Source organism: Pelodiscus sinensis, chromosome 23 (genome assembly GCF_052426305.1).
Source record: "Pelodiscus sinensis isolate ZL-2025 chromosome 23, ASM5242630v1, whole genome shotgun sequence".
Lineage (NCBI taxonomy): Eukaryota > Metazoa > Chordata > Testudines > Trionychidae > Pelodiscus > Pelodiscus sinensis.
Window position 1 is genome coordinate 23,125,156 of NC_143074.1, and position 19,198 is coordinate 23,144,353.

Genomic DNA, 19,198 nt, shown 5'->3' on the forward strand with positions numbered 1-19,198 from the left:
TTGACTGCCCCAAGAACTGTGCCAGCCAAACTGTGTCTTCTATTCACTCATCTGGTGACATGGTTTTACCCATGAAAGCTCATAATTCTCTCTCTATTTTTCGTTTGTCTCTAAGGGTACGTCTAAACTACATGCCTCCGTCGACGGAGGCATGTAGATTAGCCAGATCGGCAGAGGGAAATGAAGCCGCGATTAAAATAATCGCGGCTTCATTTAAATTTAAATGGCTGCCCCACTCTGCCGATCAGCTGTTTGTCGGCAGATCGGGGCAGTCTGGATGCGACGCGCCGACAAAGAAGCCTTTCTTGATCGGCACAGGTAAACCTGGTTTCACGAGGCATACCTGTGCCAATCAAGAAAGGCTTCTTTGTCGGCGCGTCGCGTCCAGACTGCCCCGATCTGCCGACAAACAGCTGATCGGCAGAGCGGGGCAGCCATTTAAATTTAAATGAAGCCGCGATTATTTTAATCGCGGCTTCATTTCCCTCTGCCGATCTGGCTAATCTACATGCCTCCGTCGACGGAGGCATGTAGTTTAGACACACCCTAAGGTGCCACAGGACTCCTTGTTGTTTTTAAAGTTAAAAACGACGAGTGACTCTTTGGCACCTTAGAGAATAACAAACATGTATATAGGATCAAGAGCCTTCGTGGGCAATACCCACTTCCTCAGATGAGCTGGAGAGGAATAACAGAGACCCAGAATTTATAACAGTTAACCAATGGCAAACCATATGCATTGACCTCCTAGGTTATGAAGCAGAGCTGAGTTGCTGACTAGGAACACCAAAGAGGACAAAACACCAATGCTACGTCTACACTGCCCTCTCTTGCATAAGAAAAAATGCAAATGAGGCGAAGCAGTGAATATTGCAGTGCCTCATTTGCATACTTAATGAGTCATCATTTTTGTGCAAGGGACTTTTGTGCAAAAAGGACCCATGATGGCTCCTTTTTGCGCAGAAAACCCCTCTTGTTCAAGAGCCGTTCTTCCTGGAAAAAAAGGGCAGAACGGCTCCTTTTTGCGCAAAAGTCCCTTGCGCAAAATGGCGGCTCATGAAGTATGCAAATAAGGAGCAGCGATATTCACGGTTTTTCCTCATTTGCATATTGTCTTGCGCAAGAGAGGGCAGTGTAGACATAGCCTGAATGTGAAATCCTGGCCCCATCAAAATCAATGGAAAAACTCCCGTTAACGGAACTTACTTAAAATGTGACTACCCACATGCTCAGAGTTAGGCGTGTACTTAAGTCCCTTGTTGAAATGAAGCTTATATTAGGCCTATGTAATCGGGATCATTGCTATAAAAAACAATGACACAAATGAACTCAACGTCCCCCATTATGGGATTTGGGTGAATTTGATGCAGGGCTGGCGACAGACTTCACAATGTGGGATGGGCTTGGCTTGGCGTCCCCTGGAAGGGGCGGGGCCTCGAGGAAGGAGGCGGGGTTGAGGCAGCCAGCCCTCAGCACCTCCTGGACCGTGCCACACCTCCCCAAGTCAGCCCTCAGCATCACCCAGACTGTGCCACATGTGGCTCTGGCTGCTGCTGCCGTGGTAGCAGCAGTGGCATCTTGGAGCCGTGGGACCTGATTTTATTGCCGGGCCCCAAGGTCACTGCCCTTTCTGCTCCTTCTTCATCGGCAGCCCTGATTTGATGCAGTAAAGATTCTCTATTAGTAACAGTGATAGAGATGAGAACGGATGCGCCCATATAAATATTTACAATACAGAGATTCTGCATACTCAGAACTATATAAATGATATAACTGTCTCATATATAAAAAGCCAGTTTTATTTGTTATAAGTTCAACTGGGAGCAAGAAATATGAACTGAAGATAAAACCTGGAAACAAAAATAACTCCAGTATGTCCTGTCAAAGTCTATCTTCAGCTGATCTATATTCTTTTAAGATGCAGACCCTTAAATTACGTTGAAAATATCTCAAAAGAAAGTAAATTGTTAATGACACAATCAGAATAAGTTATGCTTTTATTCTGAGAAAGCAGCATAATCATCTCTCATAATAACCATTAGACAGCTCTCCAACATCTTGCCGAAAGCTGATTTATACATTTGGTAGAGTGAGCAAGACACTTAGGTAATAAATGAGAAGACTGTCTCTCTTTCTGTCTATATTAAAGTTTGATTGAAGTGCCTGAAACAGATTGGACGTAATAGCATTAAATATGATTTACCGGTTCCTTGAAGAATATTTTCTAGTCGAGCAAGGCTCAAGCTACACCAAGAGGAAAGTATCCCCAAAGCTTTCGTCGTAAACTCACTGTCATGGGTATTAATGTCCTCATTGTCTTTAAGGGCTAGAGCTTGGTTTGAACCAAACTTCTTTTCCTCCTGATCGGATTCCTAGAATGCAAATGTTCAAATGTCAAGATGGTATCGTAAGCGGGGGTGGGGGTAGGGGTACGCTACAGACTTGTATCAGTGTAACGACTTTGCTCAGGCGTGTGAAAAATCCTCCTCGCCCCTGGTGGAGTCGGCGTTTTGTCGACAGGAGGGATTCTCCTGCTGCTCTAGCCACTGCCTCTCGTGGAGGTGGATTAACCACGCCGAGGTCAGAAGCTCTCCCCTCCGAGTAGCAGCTTCACCCAAGCACCACGGCGATGCAGCTGTTGTGCAGTCCGGGAAGACAAGCCCCGTCTCTCTGCCATTGGGAGACTGGGCACCAAGCCGGTAAGGCCGCAGCTACATTGTGCAGGAAATCCCACAGCCCCGAGTCTCAGAGCCTGGATCAATGGACGTGGGCTCGTGAGGCTCAGGCGGGAAGGCCCTAACTAGCGGTGCCGACATTCCTGCTCAGGCTGGTGCCCAGACTCAGAAACTCTCCTCCCTTGCCAGGTTACGGAGCACCAGGTCCAGCCCCAGGGAGAATGTCTGCACTGCTGTTTTCAGTCCCATCGCCAGGCCTGCCAACAGGAGGGGGAGCAAAGGAGGCAACTCTCTTGGGGCTCGGTGATTCAAAAGGGCCCAGGCTCCGGGCCGCTCTTACTGCGGCAGCCAGAACCCCTGGCCCTTTAAATCGCCGCTGGAGACCCACGCAGCGCGCGCCGAGTCTTGCTGAAGGACTGGTGGGGGGAGGGTAGCTCCCAACCTTGCCCCTTCCAGGGGTACAGAGCCAGCTCCCTTACCTTGTTCGAGGCCCCAGCCAGTTTGTTGGCCCCTCTGCCCAGAGCCCACGCCCCACAAGCCCGAAGGCATTGACTCAGGCGCTCAGCCCGGGCAGCGTGAGTTTTTCTTTGCCTTGTAGACATACCCTCAGAGTAGGTCCACACGGCGCCTCAGAGCGTTTCTGCTGGTCCTGATAGACAGACTCGTGCGAGCGCCGCTCGTGCTAGCGTGCCAGAAATAACGGTAAGGCTGGTAGCTTAGGCTAGTTCCCAGGGGGTTGGCTTGGGTGGCTGGCCAGAACCACTGCCCAGGTAGCAATGCCCACACTTCTCTTTTTAGCACAGCAGCTCCCACAGAACTAGTGTGAGTGTGTCTACACGGACACGGACGCTTGCTCCCGATACCCTTAAGGGCCAGAGAGTGGCCAGGCCTGCACAGAAACAATAGGAGGAAGAATCCCCCGCCCACCCACTCCCAGACACTCACTCCTGTGCAGCCTTCCTGCATTTCTGCTGGAGGTGAGAGGTGGGGATAACAATTTGCTGGTATGGGCATGTTTACAGCCCTTGGGAGCAAGGCAGGGGAAGGGAAGGTTGCTGCTTAGGCACACAATAGTTAAGCCCCGAATGAATAAAATACAGGCCAAGAGAACTACATTTCCAACCAGTTACCCTTAGCACTTATCTTCTGCTAGGTTATAAGAGTGCCTGCTTATAAAGCCATTCAAGATCTCAAAGAGTAAAATTCACCCTTGTGCTAAGGGAAGGGCAACTAAAATGATTAAGGGTTTGGAATGGGTCCCGTATGAGGCGAGATTAAAGAGACTGGGACTTTTCAGCTTGGAAAAGAGGAGACTAAGGGGGGATATGATCGAGGTCTATAAAATCATGAGTGGTGTGGAGAAAGTGAATAAGGAAAAGTTATTTACTTGTTCCCATAATATAAGAACTAGGGGCCACCTAATGAAACTAATGGGCAGCAGGTTTAAAACAAATAAAAGGAAGTTCTTCTTCACACAGCGCATAGTCAATCTGTGGAACTCCTTGCCTGAGGAGGTGGGGAAGGCTAGCACTATAACAGGGTTTAACAGAGAACTAGATATCCATTTATGGACGTAACCTCCATGAACGTATTAGCCAGTATGGGTAAGGAATGGTGTCCCTAGCCTCTGTTTGTCAGAGGGTGGAGATGGATGGCAGGAGAGAGATGGCTTGATCACTACCTGTTTGATTCACTCCCTCTGGGACACCTGGCATTGGCCACTGTCGAGTACGGGGCTGGATAGACGTTTGTTCTGATCCAGTATGGCCGTTCTTATGTTCTTATGACCAGGGGCGGATGAGAGTGCCGCGGGGCCCAGGGCAGCACCACGGGGCCCCGGGCAGCGAAATTTTGCGGGGCTCCTCCTTTGACACAACGCATGTGCCGTGGTGCCACTGCGCATGCGCGGGGCCTCGGGAAGCGCGGGGCCCGGGGCAGCCACCCCGCTCGCCCTGCCCTAAATCCGCCGCTGCTTATGACTAGTATGAAGTCAAAGAACCACCTCATCCCTGTTTGGACTCACACATGGGCCTTAGGGTACAATTAGTGCAGTGGCCATGAAGAGATAAGTAGACACAGGATGTCAAAGAAAGGTGTGCTTACAAGAAATTCATGGAGTTTATCTTCCGCGGGAACAGGGGTGAGTGCAGATTCATCCGCTTCAGCTGAATTTGGGTGTTCTGAATGTAAGAGACCTGAGCACTGATCATTCATCTCTGAAAGACATGACGTTCTTAAAGTTATAACGGTGTATTGTTATGCCTGAGTAAGTTAACTTAACTTTGGCTTTTTGTTAAATTCAACACAAATTTTTCTTGTTTTACCCAAGTGTATTTAAATAAACTTTTTAAAAAGATTGTGTCCCAAATACTCCTTCTCTGAATAAAAATCACCCCAACAGAAGTAGCAAGAAACTAACACTAATACTTACTATTCAAGCTTTAACTATCTAACCACACCACTATTTTTTACACCCATCCTATCCATTTCATTAATTTACTCATGCACCAATCTACTAAGCTGTCCTTCTTTTTTAGGGATTTAACAAAAGTACCTCTGTTATTGTTAACCAGGAAACGAGACTCGCGAATGGACTGTTTACAGCATGAGCTGGTTTTTAGCTAGGATTTGTTCTGTTAAGAAAAGGATCCATGAATATTGTCAACCGTCAAAAGAGTCCATAGTGCACAGTAAGTGCATGTAAAAAAATATTGATCAAATTTTCCCATGGGAGATACCATGAAATTTTCAGCCTGGTGAAACAATGATGATTTACAGCAACTATTAATTGTCCCCTTTTAAAACATCATTTAAACTGCTGCAGGGAGGGGTTTCAGCTCTGAGCGTCTGCCATGTTTGCTCGTTTTCACTAAGTGGTCATGAATATGCCACTCAGTCAAGATAGCTCTGGCATGGAAGCTCTTGTACTGGATACCTGTGTGTTCAGAATTTTCTTCCATCACAAGTGGGCCCATACGTTGATCCCTGGAATCATATGGTTCCTTGGCCATTGTTCCAAACACCGCAGGGTCTTGTACACCTAACCATTGCTTCCACTTCTCTCCCAGTTGCCTGCATTGCAGCGATGTTTTCTCGTTCTCGGTAGGAAAGCTGTAAACAATTAGACGAGTACTTAATGATTTCAGGTTGGTTCATGGTTGCCAATTAATCATGACAAACCAGAGGCAGTCAATAAAGATACGTATCAAAGGCTGCGGCAAGTCCTTCTCAGAGGCTGAAGGATGCTTACGTGGGTATGTTTGTGAAAAGAGCAGCAGAATATTGAAGTCAGTAATGCTCCTGGCATGGAGCGTTTGCTTTTCCATTCCAAATGCAGTTAGCAAAGAAATGGCATTTTGTCTTCAGCTCATCTGTTGCTGGATTTTACAGAGCTGAAATCCCCCTCTCTCACCCAGACACCGTGGAAGATTGAAAAAATGAATCAGCACAATCAGGAAAGCAAAAGTATAAGGCCAAATTCTAGCCCAGAATGCCCACATGTTATTCCCATTCAAGTCAACAATGATTTGCTAGATTTCAGTGGATCTGTTATTTTATATGAAAAAATCTAATATAACAAATCTGTGGCCATTTGAACTTCCTTTGTTGGTTACCCATAACTGCTTTGAACTTAACAAGGCCTGGGAGATAGAATTCATACCCACCTAGTCTAAATGAATAATACTCTGCTATTAAAGGAGATTCCCCATTAACTGTTAACAGTACAGGTGCCATGACACACAGTTATTAATTTGATTCCACCCAATAGAGAGCAGTGGTACATACTAGCCATTTACTACAAAAACAATGACATACTTTTCCTATCATAGCCATTAGCCTAAAACTAAAAATATCTTTGCTTCTAGGAGTTCATTAGTTATTGGTTAACTACAATATATATATATATATATATATATATATAGAGAGAGAGAGAGAGAGAGAGAGAGAGAGAGAGAGGGGTATGTCTACACTACCCTCCTAACTCGAACTAGGAGGGTAATGTAGGCATACCGCACTTGCAAATGAAGCCCGGGATTTGAATTTCCCGGGCTTCATTTGCATGAAGCCGGCCGGCGCCATTTTTAAATGCCGGCAGTTCGAACCCCGTGCCGCGCGGCTACACGCGGCACGGAGTAGCTAGTTCAGATTAGGCTTCCTAATCCGAACTAGCTGTACTCCTCGTGGAATGAGGAGTACAGCTAGTTCGGATTAGGAAGCCTAATCCGAACTAGCTACTCCGTGCCGCGTGTAGCCGCGCGGCACGGGGTTCGAACTGCCGGCATTTAAAAATGGCGCCAGCCGGCTTCATGCAAATGAAGCCCGGGAAATTCAAATCCCGGGCTTCATTTGCAAGTGCGGTATGCCTACATTACCCTCCTAGTTCGAATTAGGAGGGTAGTGTAGACATACCCAGAGAGAGTTATAGTTATAGTTATTATTTCATCTTTTTAAATGTGGACAAAATGGTTTTAGGTGGTCATATAAAGCAGTTAATATCACTAATGCTTAAAATTACAATAGGAAATACATTTCAGAAGATGTATGTGATTTCTTAGCTGAAAACTGTTATTTGGCAATAGAAGATGATTACATAATTGTTTTTATTATTTTTGTTTCCTTTTATAATGATTATAAACAGTGTAAAATGTTCAGATTAAAGCCACTATACAGAATAAAATGTAATAAGTATAATTCTTAAGGATGAAAATTAAGAAAAACCAACAATTGCAAGGGAATGGTATTGATTTTCATAAATTTACAGCAGGATTTAGTCCTGCTGTGTATAAGAATACACATAGTATCTGTTCCAAACCCCACTTATGTCACTAGGAATCTTTCCATTGATTGCCGTGAGCTATGGATCATTCCCCAAGACTTACAGGAGAACGTGGGGGAAATAATATAGGATTTCCTTTGCCGTTAATGTTTTCCTTTTAAAGTGGGGCACCGTGGGTGCAACATTTCCTGCTTGGATGAGGCTCTTGGGGTAGTTTTGAGGAAGGGTAAGATTCTTTCCAAATGATCGAATATTGCTAGGTGTTTTAAAGGTGCCTAGCACACACATAACACGTTTCAGCGATGAAAGCAGAAAGCTTATGCAGTCAGATACCACAGGGAATTCTTCACACGTACTGGAACGTAGCATTCAGCAACCAACCCGATCCACTCATGTAATCTCAGGATTTACTTGTTACTTTTGGGGAGTTTGAAACATTATTTTAATGTCGCCTTAACTTTGTACGTGTTGCTCCGCTGCGCGCCCCCACAGCTCTGAGTCAGTATTAGAGAATGCCAATTTCTTTTATAAGAACATAAGAACGGCCAGAATGCGTCAGATCAAAGGTCCATCTAGCTCAGTCTCCTGTCTGCCAACTGTGGCCAATACCAGACGCCTCAGAGGGAGGGATCACAGCAGGTAATTAATTATTATCCTGATCGGTATGAAATATCAATGCACCTGCACTGTTGAACAGATAGCATACTCACCCTTCCGCGTCCTTACCTGTGAAACGGATCAGTGTACAACAATGAAGCCCCAGTTCAGTTACATTTTGTGCCCCACCAGGCCCTGTCTGCTATAGACTCGGACTAATATTCACTCTTCCACAATGAGCAAACTCGTCAGCAATAAGAAGCGAGAGTCCAGCCAAGAAACCTTTCTAACGATTCCTGTGACTTGTAATCAATAACAACATGAATTATAGATCAGTTTCATGCAGAGATTTATTTGAAAGCCTTTCCCTCTGGGAAGCTAAGCAAATGCACAGCACAGACTCACCAGCTTGCTATACTGGCTCTTAGCACAGGTTGTGCCCTCCTAAACCAGGACTCTCTGGTCCAGCAACAACCATGGTCCAGCAGTATCATGGATAGTCCTGGACTAGAGAGCCCAGGGGCAGGGAGGACTGGGAGTGCAGCCAGGATCCAGGCGGGGGGGTGGGGGCAGTGACATAGCCAGGAGCCCCATTGCAGAAGGGCCCAGCAGCATAGCTGGGAACCCCGCGACGGGCAGGGGGAGTGAAGGGAGAGCTGGTGTCTGGCAAGCACAGCCAGATCTGGCAGCACAGTTATTCCCTAGATTTTAACGTTAAGGGTGCGTCTACACGGCGGGGCTTAACGCAAAATAAGCAACGCAAATTGAGCTACGTCAATTGCGTAGCTTATTTTGAACCAGCTCATTTCGAAATTGGCAGTGTCCACACAGCACTTATTTCGAAATCGAGCACTCTTCCTCCGACTTCCCTTACTCCTCCTACAATGAGGGATACAGGAGTCGGAGTAAGAAGTCCTCCGGCTTGACAGGATTTCAACATTATTTCGAAATAACGTTGCTGTGTCGATGTACCCTAAGCAGGGGCAGATGACCATTTTGCAGGGCCCAGGGCAGCACAATTTCGCGGGGCCCCCCTTTGGCATGGTGCATGCGCGGGGCTTCTTGAAGCGCGGGGCCCGGGGCGGCTGCCCCGCTCGCCGTGCCCTATATCCGCCCCTGACCCTAAGGCTCAGGTTTACCATATTCTGTTGAAAACTCTGAAATGTGTGATCTAACCAAGCAGCTAGAAATCAGTCCATCTTCCACCTAAGTCAATGGGAATCTTTCCTTGGACGTCAGGAAGAGTTGCTGTAGAGTCCCCTGAAAACGGGAGAGCTGGCTGACATTTGCCCAGTAAACTAGGAGGCTTTGCCAAAAATCGCAATATTTCACACAAAAATTACAATGGAAATGGTTTGATTTTTCAGAGGGTAAATTCAAAACAGAATGTACTGCCCTCTAGTCACCATACTGAAATGCTGAAAATATCACCAGCGTAGAAAAGATTTTGTTCTCGTAGGCAATGTCAAACCTTTTCATTTCAACATTTTGGAATCCACATTTTTCTGAACTCTTCATTCCTAGTGTGTTTCCAGCATTTTAGGTTGCCCCCCGTTTTGGCATGAAAACCAAATCGCAAACTGTCTGAATTTCCCACTGACTGGAAATTTCATTCCAGCTTTGCTGAATAGATGCGCCACGTCGGAGTGTCCATAAAAACCTTCCACCTCATCTAAATAACCCTAGCGATTGACAACCAATAACTCACCGTCTTCTGAACACATGTTATGTACCTGCCCACACCCCCCAGCTGTTGTTATAGCCATTTTCAACAGGTTGGTGAAAGTAATGGTGAGCTTCTAATATGGGGCACAGGTGTGAAATGCACCCGAGAGCAGGCAGCTATCACAAGATCCATGTGATCTGCCCCAGCAGCAGTGAAGTTGTCCCCTGCTCTACGTCTCTGCCAGTGCCTTCCCGACACAGGTAGCTACACACCACCAAGTGGACACATGTGCTTTCACTGCGGCGATGTCTACATGAGGAAATTATTATCACTCCTGTTTTAACAAAATTGAGCTAGCATGTCCACACTACGGGGAAGCCTCGAAATCAGTCCAAGGCAGGCTTCTTTAGTGTGGAGCCCGAGGAATCACTGTAGAGTCATTAGTTCGAATGACTCTGGAGAGTAATTATTTCAAAATTACGGCACTGGAATGTCCACACCACCGCTATTTTGAAATAACTATTTCAGAATTAGCGTTACTCCTGATGAAAAGCTGGAGTACAGATTTTGAATTAAGCGGCCTGTTATTTTGAAGTAACGGGGTTGGTAGTGCGGATGCTCCGCTTATAAATTCGTCCCAGGAGGGTGATTTCGAAAAAAAGCCCTAGTGTAAACCAGGGCTGGGGGATGTAGCTGCTACACGTTGCCAGAAGTGATGTGTAGTGTAGATGTAGACTGTAAGCAGGGGCGGATATAGGGCAGGGCGAACGGGGCGGCCGCCCCGGGCCCCGCGCTTCAGAAAGCCCCGCGCATGCGCCGTGGCAAAGGGGGGGATCCCGCGGAATTATGCTGCCCGGGACCCCGCAAAACGGTCATCTGCCCCTGCCTGTAAGTCTAAGACAAAAGTTAGCAGCTTAGACAGGGAAAGCGCAGGGAAACAATGAAACTATCGTCAGCCTGAAAGGCACCAGGCTCAGCACCTCGGCTGCCAAGACCCGGTTATACCCCTCACTCCCGAGTCTCAATGCTTTGCTTTAACCAGTGGTCAGTTATCTGGGATATAGCAGCCGACATCCTTTCCCCCAGCTGATTGGATCAGTAACCATAACTGTAAAAAAGAATTTAAAAGCTATTACTCACCTCTTGTATTTCCTGCTGTGTGTATTATTTAACTGGGCACAGCTCTCTCCATCCTTTGTCAGAACAGGTCTCTGTGAGCATGCTGTAGCTTCTGCCAGCATGGAGGATAGTGCTGGACTAGAAATGGTCCCAGTCTTCTCCTTCTTTATTGCTTTTTCAAGGTCTGCCGAGCCGTTTGTGAACTAAAAGGAACAGGGCAATGCATAAAAATTTACCTGGGCTTCTTCAACAAGCGTTGATTCTGATTTCAGTCATTTTCCATTCCAAGAGACAGCTGTAACCTCTAGTCCCTGCCTCTTACAGGCTGAAAGAATCCTAGAATCCTAGAACACTAGAACTGGAAGGGACCTCGAGAAATCATCGAGTCCAGTCTCCTGCCCTCACGGCAGGACCAAGCACCATCTAGACCATCCCTGACAGGTGTCTGTCTAACCCACTCTTAAATATCTTCAGTGATGGAGATTCCACAACTACCCTAAGCAATTTTCTTCCAGTGTTTGACCACCCGGACAGCTCGGAAGTGTTTCCTAATGTCCAACCTACATCTCCTTTGCTGCAGTTTACGCCCATTGCTTCTTGTCGTATCCTCAGTGGCCAAGGAGAACAATTTTTCTCCCTCCTTCTTGTGACACCCTTTTAGGTACTTGTAAACCACTCTGTCTTCTCTTTTCCAGACTAATTAAACCCAGGTCTTTCAGTCTTCCCTCGTAGCTCATGTTTTCTAGACCATTAATCATTTTTGTTGCTCTTCTCTGGACCCTCTCCAATTTCTCCGCTTCTTTGTTTAACCAGTAAATAACCAGTAAATTCCCATTGGCTTTCAGGCGAGCAAGATTATGCCAACTCTGAATGCTTTGGAAAATTCTACCCCATATAGGGCCAAACTTTACAGCATAAAGCTGCATTCCCTGAAGATAGGGGTGTGACTCTTGAGATGAATCCTGAACTCTTTTCGGCAGGTGTGGAGGCTCCCTTTCTACTGGGGAACCCCCCGGTCTTGCTGTATAAAGGGGGATATTTCAGGAGCCCGCTGACAGGGGAGTTTGTCCTCAGTATTGGGGCTGTTTGGGAGTGGAGCCCAGGCAGCGCCTTGTGCAAAGCTGCTAGTACCACAGCCAGATTCTGCCAGACTGTCTGGCGGAGTACACGCAATATAACGACCCACCTTAGGTCAGCAGTTTTCAAAAAAGAATTCTCACAATCCAATTGGAGAAAATAGTTTGCCTGTGACTCAGCATAATTAGATCTTTTGACTACAGAGGGGGGTCCCGGGTCAGGTTGGGGATGAGGGGCGTGGGGTGCAGGAGGTGGCTCCGGGATGGGTTGGAGGATAGGGATATGGGGTTGGGTCGCAGGCTTACCTCCAGTGGCTACCGATCAGCAGTGCAGCAGGGGTGGTAATGCAGGCTCCCCGCTTGTCCTGGCACCCTGACCCGCTCTGCTCCCTGGAAGTGGCCAGCAGCAGGTCCGGCTCCTAGGCAGAAGCCCTGGAAGCAGTTCTGTGTGTTTCTCTTGGAGGTGGGGCTCGCGGCAGTGTGTGGAGCCCCGTGGCCCCCCTACCTGGGAGCCAGACCTGCTGCTGGCCTCTTCTGGGATGCAGCGTGGTCCAAGGTGCCAGGACGGGTAGGGAGCTGGCTTTAGCATCCCCTCTCTCACCTGGTCCCCCTGCAGCCAGGCCGCCCAGTGCCTGACATCCTGTGACCCAATCCCGAGTCGCGGCCCGTACTTCGAAAACCCCCGGCTCTAGATTATGAGGAGGAGTCACATTCACTTGTTCTAATGTTCTTGTGTTGAAAGGCTAAAACATGTATCCCCTACGCCTATGGCGTGTACATCCCAGCTCTGGGGGACAGAGCATTTATAGGCTGATGGGTCACCAGGGGGGAATGAAATGCACTCCCGCAAGTCCTCCAGTGCAGCTTATACCAACTCTGCACACACAAAAAGGCAAGTAATTTTTTTAATGGGCAAGTAAAATATCATTCCTCTTTTTCTTTAGGAGCCAATACCGTAACAACGTTTCCCATTGCTTTACCTTCATTACTGCAGTTAATAAGATGCCAGACTTGTGGCTTTTCTCTGCCTGTAATGCCCCCAAATCTGCCAGTGTTAAATGTTATTGTAGCCTTTAAAGGGCTCTATTAACCTGTGGCCCTCCAGTCAACCCATGCAGCTCCCGCTGGAGTTGTGCTGTCGACTGCTGCATCAGTAAGATTTCTCTCTGCTGTTTTAATAGCAGCTTTCTCTCCTGGTGAGCTGCCCTGTAGATATTTCGCAGGTGCTGGATTTCTGCCTGCACAGAACAGAGAATGGAAGAGGGGGAGTAGAAGTTCCCGTTAATAGGTAGCAGGTTTAGAACAAACCAAAGGAAGTCTTTCTTCACACAGCGCACAGTCAACCTGTGGAACTCCTTGCCAAAGGATGTCGTGAAGATCAGGACTTTAACAGGCTTCAAAAAAGAACTAGATAAATTCATGGCGGTTAGGTCCATTGACACTTATTAGCAGGGCTCGACAAATAATGCAATCTACTCGCCCGTGGCGAGTAAATTGCAACCTGGAAGAGCCGGGTTTGGGCGATCTCTGCATGCGCAGATTGCTGGACAGTGCAGCTGGCGAGTGGGGCTTGCCGCGGTTCAGCGAGCCCTGCTTATTAGCCAGAATGGGCAGGAATGGTGTTCCTAGCCTCTGTTTGCCAAAAGCAGATAATGGGTGACAGGGAGGGATCACCTGATAATTCCCTGTTCTGTTCACTGCCTCTGGGGCATCTGGCATTGGCCAGTGTTGGCAGACAGGACCCTGGGCAAGAGGGGCCTTTGGTCTGACCCAGTCTGGCCGTTCTTATGTCCCATTAAAATATAAATACACATGAAAATGGCCGACAGATCAGTTTATAACATTTAATAGCAGGTGGAAATATTGCAATTCAAGTGCAATTTGGGGATTCAATATAGATAGCCAGGGCTCGACAGATCCACTTATCTACTCGCCCGTGGCGAGTAGATTTCAGCCAGTCACCCTGTTCACCGGCGGTTCGCGCATGCGCAGTGCGGGTCTCGTGCAAGTGAGCTGCGCAGCTGGCAAGGGGTTTTCACCGTGATCGTCGAGCCCTGTAAACAGCGGCTCTGTCTACATTGGCAAGATTTTGCGCAAAATCTTGCCACCTGTCTACACTGGCCACGAGAATTTGTGCAAGAACACTGACTTTGTAATGTACAAAATCAGTGGTTCTTGCGCAAATACTGCAATGCTCCCGCTCAGGGATAAGCCCTCTTGCGCAAGTATTCTTGCACAAGAAGGCCAGTGTAGACAGCCATATTAATTTATTGCGCAAGAAAGCCCGATGGCTAAAATGGCCATCGGAGCTTTCTTGCACAAGAGAGCGTCTACACTGGCACGGATACTTTTGCACAAAAGATGTCTTTTGCGCAAAAGCCTCCATGCCAGTGTAGATGCTCTTTTGCGCAAATACTTTTAACAGAAAAACTTTTCCGTTAAAAGTATTTGTGCAAAATCATGCCAGTCTAGACGCAGCCAGCTAGTTTAGGTACATTTCTGTGTACAATTTTTTCAGTCTTTGCTTAAGCAACACTTGCTGACTTGTGCCCAAGCTGTGAGGCTGCAGACAAACAGGTAAAGGATGTGTTTCATAGAGTTATTAGCAAGTGACAAACTGCTAGGTTTGCCAGGTGTCCGGTTTTGAACCAGACAGTCCAGTATTAGAGCTTTCTATCTGGGAAACAAATTGAGAAAATATAAATGAGAAAATATAAATGTCTGGTATTTTCTAAATAAGATGGAATGTAGATTGTGATGTTATGTCAACTGTGTCCAGTATTTTTGTTGAAACTATCTGGCAACCCTACAAATTGCTCTGAGGTTTGATGGGAGCATGTGCAGAGAAAATTGAGGGGGCAGAAAGAGTGGAGAGCAAAGTCTAGTAGTGTATGTGTGCCAGAAACTCTGTGCTTCAAACTCTTCGGCACTGACAACCACTGTCCACTCGGGCCTGATTTTCCAAGGTCTGAGAATGTATAGATCCTGTTTCAACCAGCATGCGCACAAATGCTCAACGCGGTAGCATCAAAGGGAACCAGAAGAAAGAAGATCAGGTTTTAGGAGGGATGTAATTTGGTGCGACACCAGGCCCAGGTGAGCAAGGTGGGCCTCGTTGCTATTAAATACATACTCGCTCAGTACAGATCTCGGTCCTACAACTCTATCTCACTGCAACACGCACTGCTAATGAGCCAAGCACCTCTGAAAGTCGGGCATAAGGCTCAAGTTTTCAAAGGTGACTCCTAATTTGGGATAACTTGCCTGTTGCTTGCTCAAGTGGAGAGAAACCTGGGCTTAGTTTTCACACGGGCTGGGCTCCGACAACTCCAAGGGAAGCCATCGGGGCGGTGGATGCTCAAGTTGCTTTACAAATCAGACCCCTTCAAGATGTCTAAGGTTAGGCAGGTTCCCAAAATTAGAAGCCATTTGTGAAAATCTGACTGCATGGGACTTGGCCAGAGTTGCAGAGGAATGTAGGGCTGAGTCAGGAATAGAATTGAAAGCTCCTGACTCCCATGCCTGTGTTTTTAGCCAAAGACCATCTTTCCCACTCCTGCAAATACCATCATGAAAACTTCACCCCCAAATCACTAGCAGTTGGCTAATTTCCTATAGCTCAATGATGGAAGCCCAAACACCCTATACAATCTGGTGTATACACTAAGAATAAATAACTGCAGTAACACCAGAGCTGCAGAAAGACAAGGTGTTTCCTGCCTCTCTAAAGTGTATATCGTACAGCCCACGTATAAAAATCAGCACCAATGAAGTAGACTGTAAAGTCTGTGCAGCAACACGATGTACTTCTTTAGTACTGTCCAACAGGTTCTCATTAGCTTACGAAGGAAACTGGATTATGTAACTGGAACAGAGTCATAGAATCATAGAAGATTAGAGTTCAAAGAGGCCTCCGGCGGTCTAGGGTTGCCAGATGGTTTAACCCAAAATACCTGCCCACCTCCTCCCCATACTGTGCTGCCCAATGCAGAGATCTGAGAGGTCTCACCTGTTCTTTGTTCAGCTTGGTTAGGATTTTATGCTGCTTCTCAGCTATGGCAGACACTTCCTCACGGTCTCGCAGACCATCCAGACAGCTGAAAGCAGGAGGGAGACCAAAATCGCTTTCAGAAGGACGTTTGGACGTGTGAACGCAATGCCCATGCAAGGGGTCCCCGTTAGGGATATAATGGTATAGTCGATTATCCAGTAAGCCAAAGCGTATAGGTTGATGCGTTCCCACCCCCCACCCCCTGGCACCGGTACATTTTTTAGCAGGCTGGCCAGCAGCCTGGCTCAGTCCCGGCTTGTGACGGGTCCAGGACCTACCCGCACTGCGGCTCTGTATTTCAAGCGTTACGAGGAGGTAGGAGGGCAAGCAGCCTGGCTCAGTTCCAGCTCATGCCAGGTCCAAGAGCTCAGACACCCCCCACTCCAGACAGGGGCTGCGGCCACCCCTGTATCAGAGGCAGCAGCATGGGGCAACAGGCAGCCAAGCCGTGAAGAGAGCTGGTTTTCCAACAGGCTCCCCTCGTGGACCAGTTCCCACCTGGCACCCTGTGTTGCTGCCTCTGATACAGAAGCAGCAGTGTGGGGCGACAGGGGGCTCCTCGGGAGTGGGGCTGGGGCGCACTGGCTGCCAGCCCCACCCAGGGACTATAGACGGGTCAAGTAACCGATAAGAATTCGTGAGGTTACTCGACTATTCGATTCCCCGATATTGAACATCCCTAGTCCCCATGACAGGGCTGGAGCCGGGGGTGATGCCTTCATCCCCCAACAGGGTCATCAGCGCACAGTTCGCCCAAATCTCAGCTCTCGCTGGAGAACGAGGAGGAACTTCGATATTCTCCACCCCTTTCGCCCTGGAGCTCTCTGCAAGGTGGCCACATGTCCAGGAGCACCCAGCATGGCAGCTCCTGAGGCTCCTCCCCCCCTTGCGCAAGGCCGTTACACCTATTACTTGAGAGGAAGAACGGCCTTGCGCAAGAGGGTTGTTCTTGCGCACGAAGGGGCAGTGTAGACGCTCCTTCTTGCGCAAGAACCTCTTCTGAAAAAAATGGTGGCTCATTAGGCATGCAAATGAGGCTCAGCGATATTCCACGCTTAGCCTCATTTGCATATGACTCGCGCAAGAAGCCGCGAGTGTAGACATAGCCTTGCTGTGAGGAGCCAAGCCACAGGGAAGCGCTGAGCTCAGTGGTCCCTAACCGTTTCGGGCTGCCAGGCGGCCGGGGGCGGAGCCACCCACGGCGGGCACCGCGTTGGGGACCACTGGCTTAGCTGGAGAAAAGCCAGGCTTTGGATGTGGCTGAAAGCAACGGGGCCTTTTCCCTTTGCTGCGGCCGTGGGGAAGCCCGGCCGTACCTGACGTCGCCCTGGAGAGGTGCAGGATGTTTGCTTCTCTGCTTTTCCACGGGCGCCAAGAGGCGCAAAGCTCCGCAGAGAGCCCTCCCGCCGTGTTCTGACGGGCCTGTTGCCGTCGGACGGCGGGTTTGCCAGGCACTGAAGCCAGGGCAACATGCACAAAACGGACTCACCTTTTTCGATGCTCCAGCCAGGCCAGCTCTGCCTTGGTTTTCTCCTGAAGAGCTTTTTCCCGGAGTCGAAGGAGGGCGCTACGGTGCCGGGCTCGTAGTTCTTCTTCCTTCAAGTACTGCTCGGCCATGGTCAGACTAAACCGGCCAAAGGCGCTGGACCCTCCATAGAACTGACCAACTTTGCTCCACTGAGGACAGAAGCAGAGGGCGGGAGGCATGAGGGGGAACGGGTGGATGTCCCACCAGCCTGGCACTGCAACTAGAAGCCCCCTGGTGACTCCACGTGCCGCCACTAGCAGGAGAGACGCTCCGGGGCCCACGTACCTGGCTCGTGGAGTCCGTTTTTTCACTGCCGTCTCCCGAGTCGTCGGCTGTGAGCGCCTCGCAGGGGGGCTGATTGGCTGATGAAGACGAGGACTGACGTGTGTGCAGAGTGTGACCACCCTTCGCAGACGGGGATCCTGAAGAAAGGGAGCAGCACGGTCACTGTGAGTAAGGGTATGTCTACACTACCACCCTCGTTCGAACTAGGGTGGTTAATGTAGGCAACCGGAGTTGCAAATGAAGCCCGGGATTTGAATTTCCCGGGCTTCATTTGCATCTTGCCGGGCGCCGCCATTTTTAAATCCCCGCTAGTGCAGACTCTGTGCCCGCGGCTACACGCGGCACGGACTAGGTAGTTGGAATTAGGCTTTCTACGAGGTGTACCGGGAGTTCGAATTAGAAAGCCGAATTGGAACTACCTACTCCATGCCATGTGTAGCCGCGGGCATGGAGTCGGCACTAATGGGGATTTAAAAATGGCGGCGCCTGGCAAGATGCAAATGAAGCCCGGGATATTTAAATCCTGGGCTTCATTTGCAACTTCGAATGCCTACATTAGACATACCCAGGGAGAGGAACAAAGGAAGGTGGATGCCACCCCTGGCTGGGGGGCAGGGCTGGAAGGGACGGTCTTTTAGTTGCTGTCTGGGATCATGGAGGAGACAGCCTAGGGAAGGGGCTGGAATTTAGAGGCCCAGTCTCCCCCATCTCAAGGGGGGCTGAGGCTTCCTAGGCCTGCCCTGGAACAAGATGACATCTGTGCTGGGCTGTATCTTGGAGAAGCAATAAACTCCCTCTGTTCTACTGGCTGGGGGAGTCTGTTTGTGCCACTACGGGGGTGCAGGAGGCGGGGCCCCCGATGCACCGTCACACCCCGTGTCTACACGTCATCGCGCGGCTGTAAAAAGGGAAGGGTCACGCTAAGCAACTTCGCGTTCTAATGTGCTTCCCGGAGTGGAGCGGCTGCCCCACTCTGGCCAGAAGGGGTTAAAGCAGCCGGAGGGAGTGCAGTGCAGAGCCCTGGCCAGTCGGGGAGGGGCTTAAAAGGAGCCAATCAGAAAGCGGCTTGCAGGAGCAGCCCTGTTTATAAGGCGCTGCTTAGCAGAGCCCTGGGTAGTGTGGGGCTGATCAGGGAAGGGGCAGGGCTGGGTCTGCTCTGGATGGAGCAGAGCGAGAGAGGCTCCACCCTGATACCTGCCCGGCTGCAGGCCTGGATACAGGGGCCAGGAGGGTGCAGGGTCACAGAGGAAGTGGCCCGGGGAATGGGAGGACCGTAGAGGGCAGGGCTGCTGCCAGGGGGACCCTGGCTGGGACTCTCAGAAGTGGGCAGGCCTGGGTCGCCCTCTTCTCCCATAGACCACCAAGGACGGTGGCCAATACAGACTGCAGCTTGCCCCTGAGTGGAGCTGCTAGACCCGGGATGG

General features: G+C 49.1%; 1 protein-coding gene across 1 annotated transcript in view; it reads right to left on the minus strand.

Annotated features, from left to right (window-relative positions):
* The window catches only part of CCDC187 (coiled-coil domain containing 187), an 88,188-nt gene that overhangs the window by 20,171 nt on the left and 48,819 nt on the right, over positions 1-19,198 (minus strand). Inside the window, 9 exon segments of the mRNA XM_089772849.1 lie at positions 2,204-2,372; positions 3,280-3,357; positions 4,779-4,891; positions 5,611-5,786; positions 10,856-11,037; positions 13,002-13,148; positions 15,920-16,007; positions 17,451-17,638; positions 17,775-17,911. Coding sequence (XP_089628975.1) covers positions 2,204-2,372; positions 3,280-3,357; positions 4,779-4,891; positions 5,611-5,786; positions 10,856-11,037; positions 13,002-13,148; positions 15,920-16,007; positions 17,451-17,638; positions 17,775-17,911 — 1,278 coding nt within the window.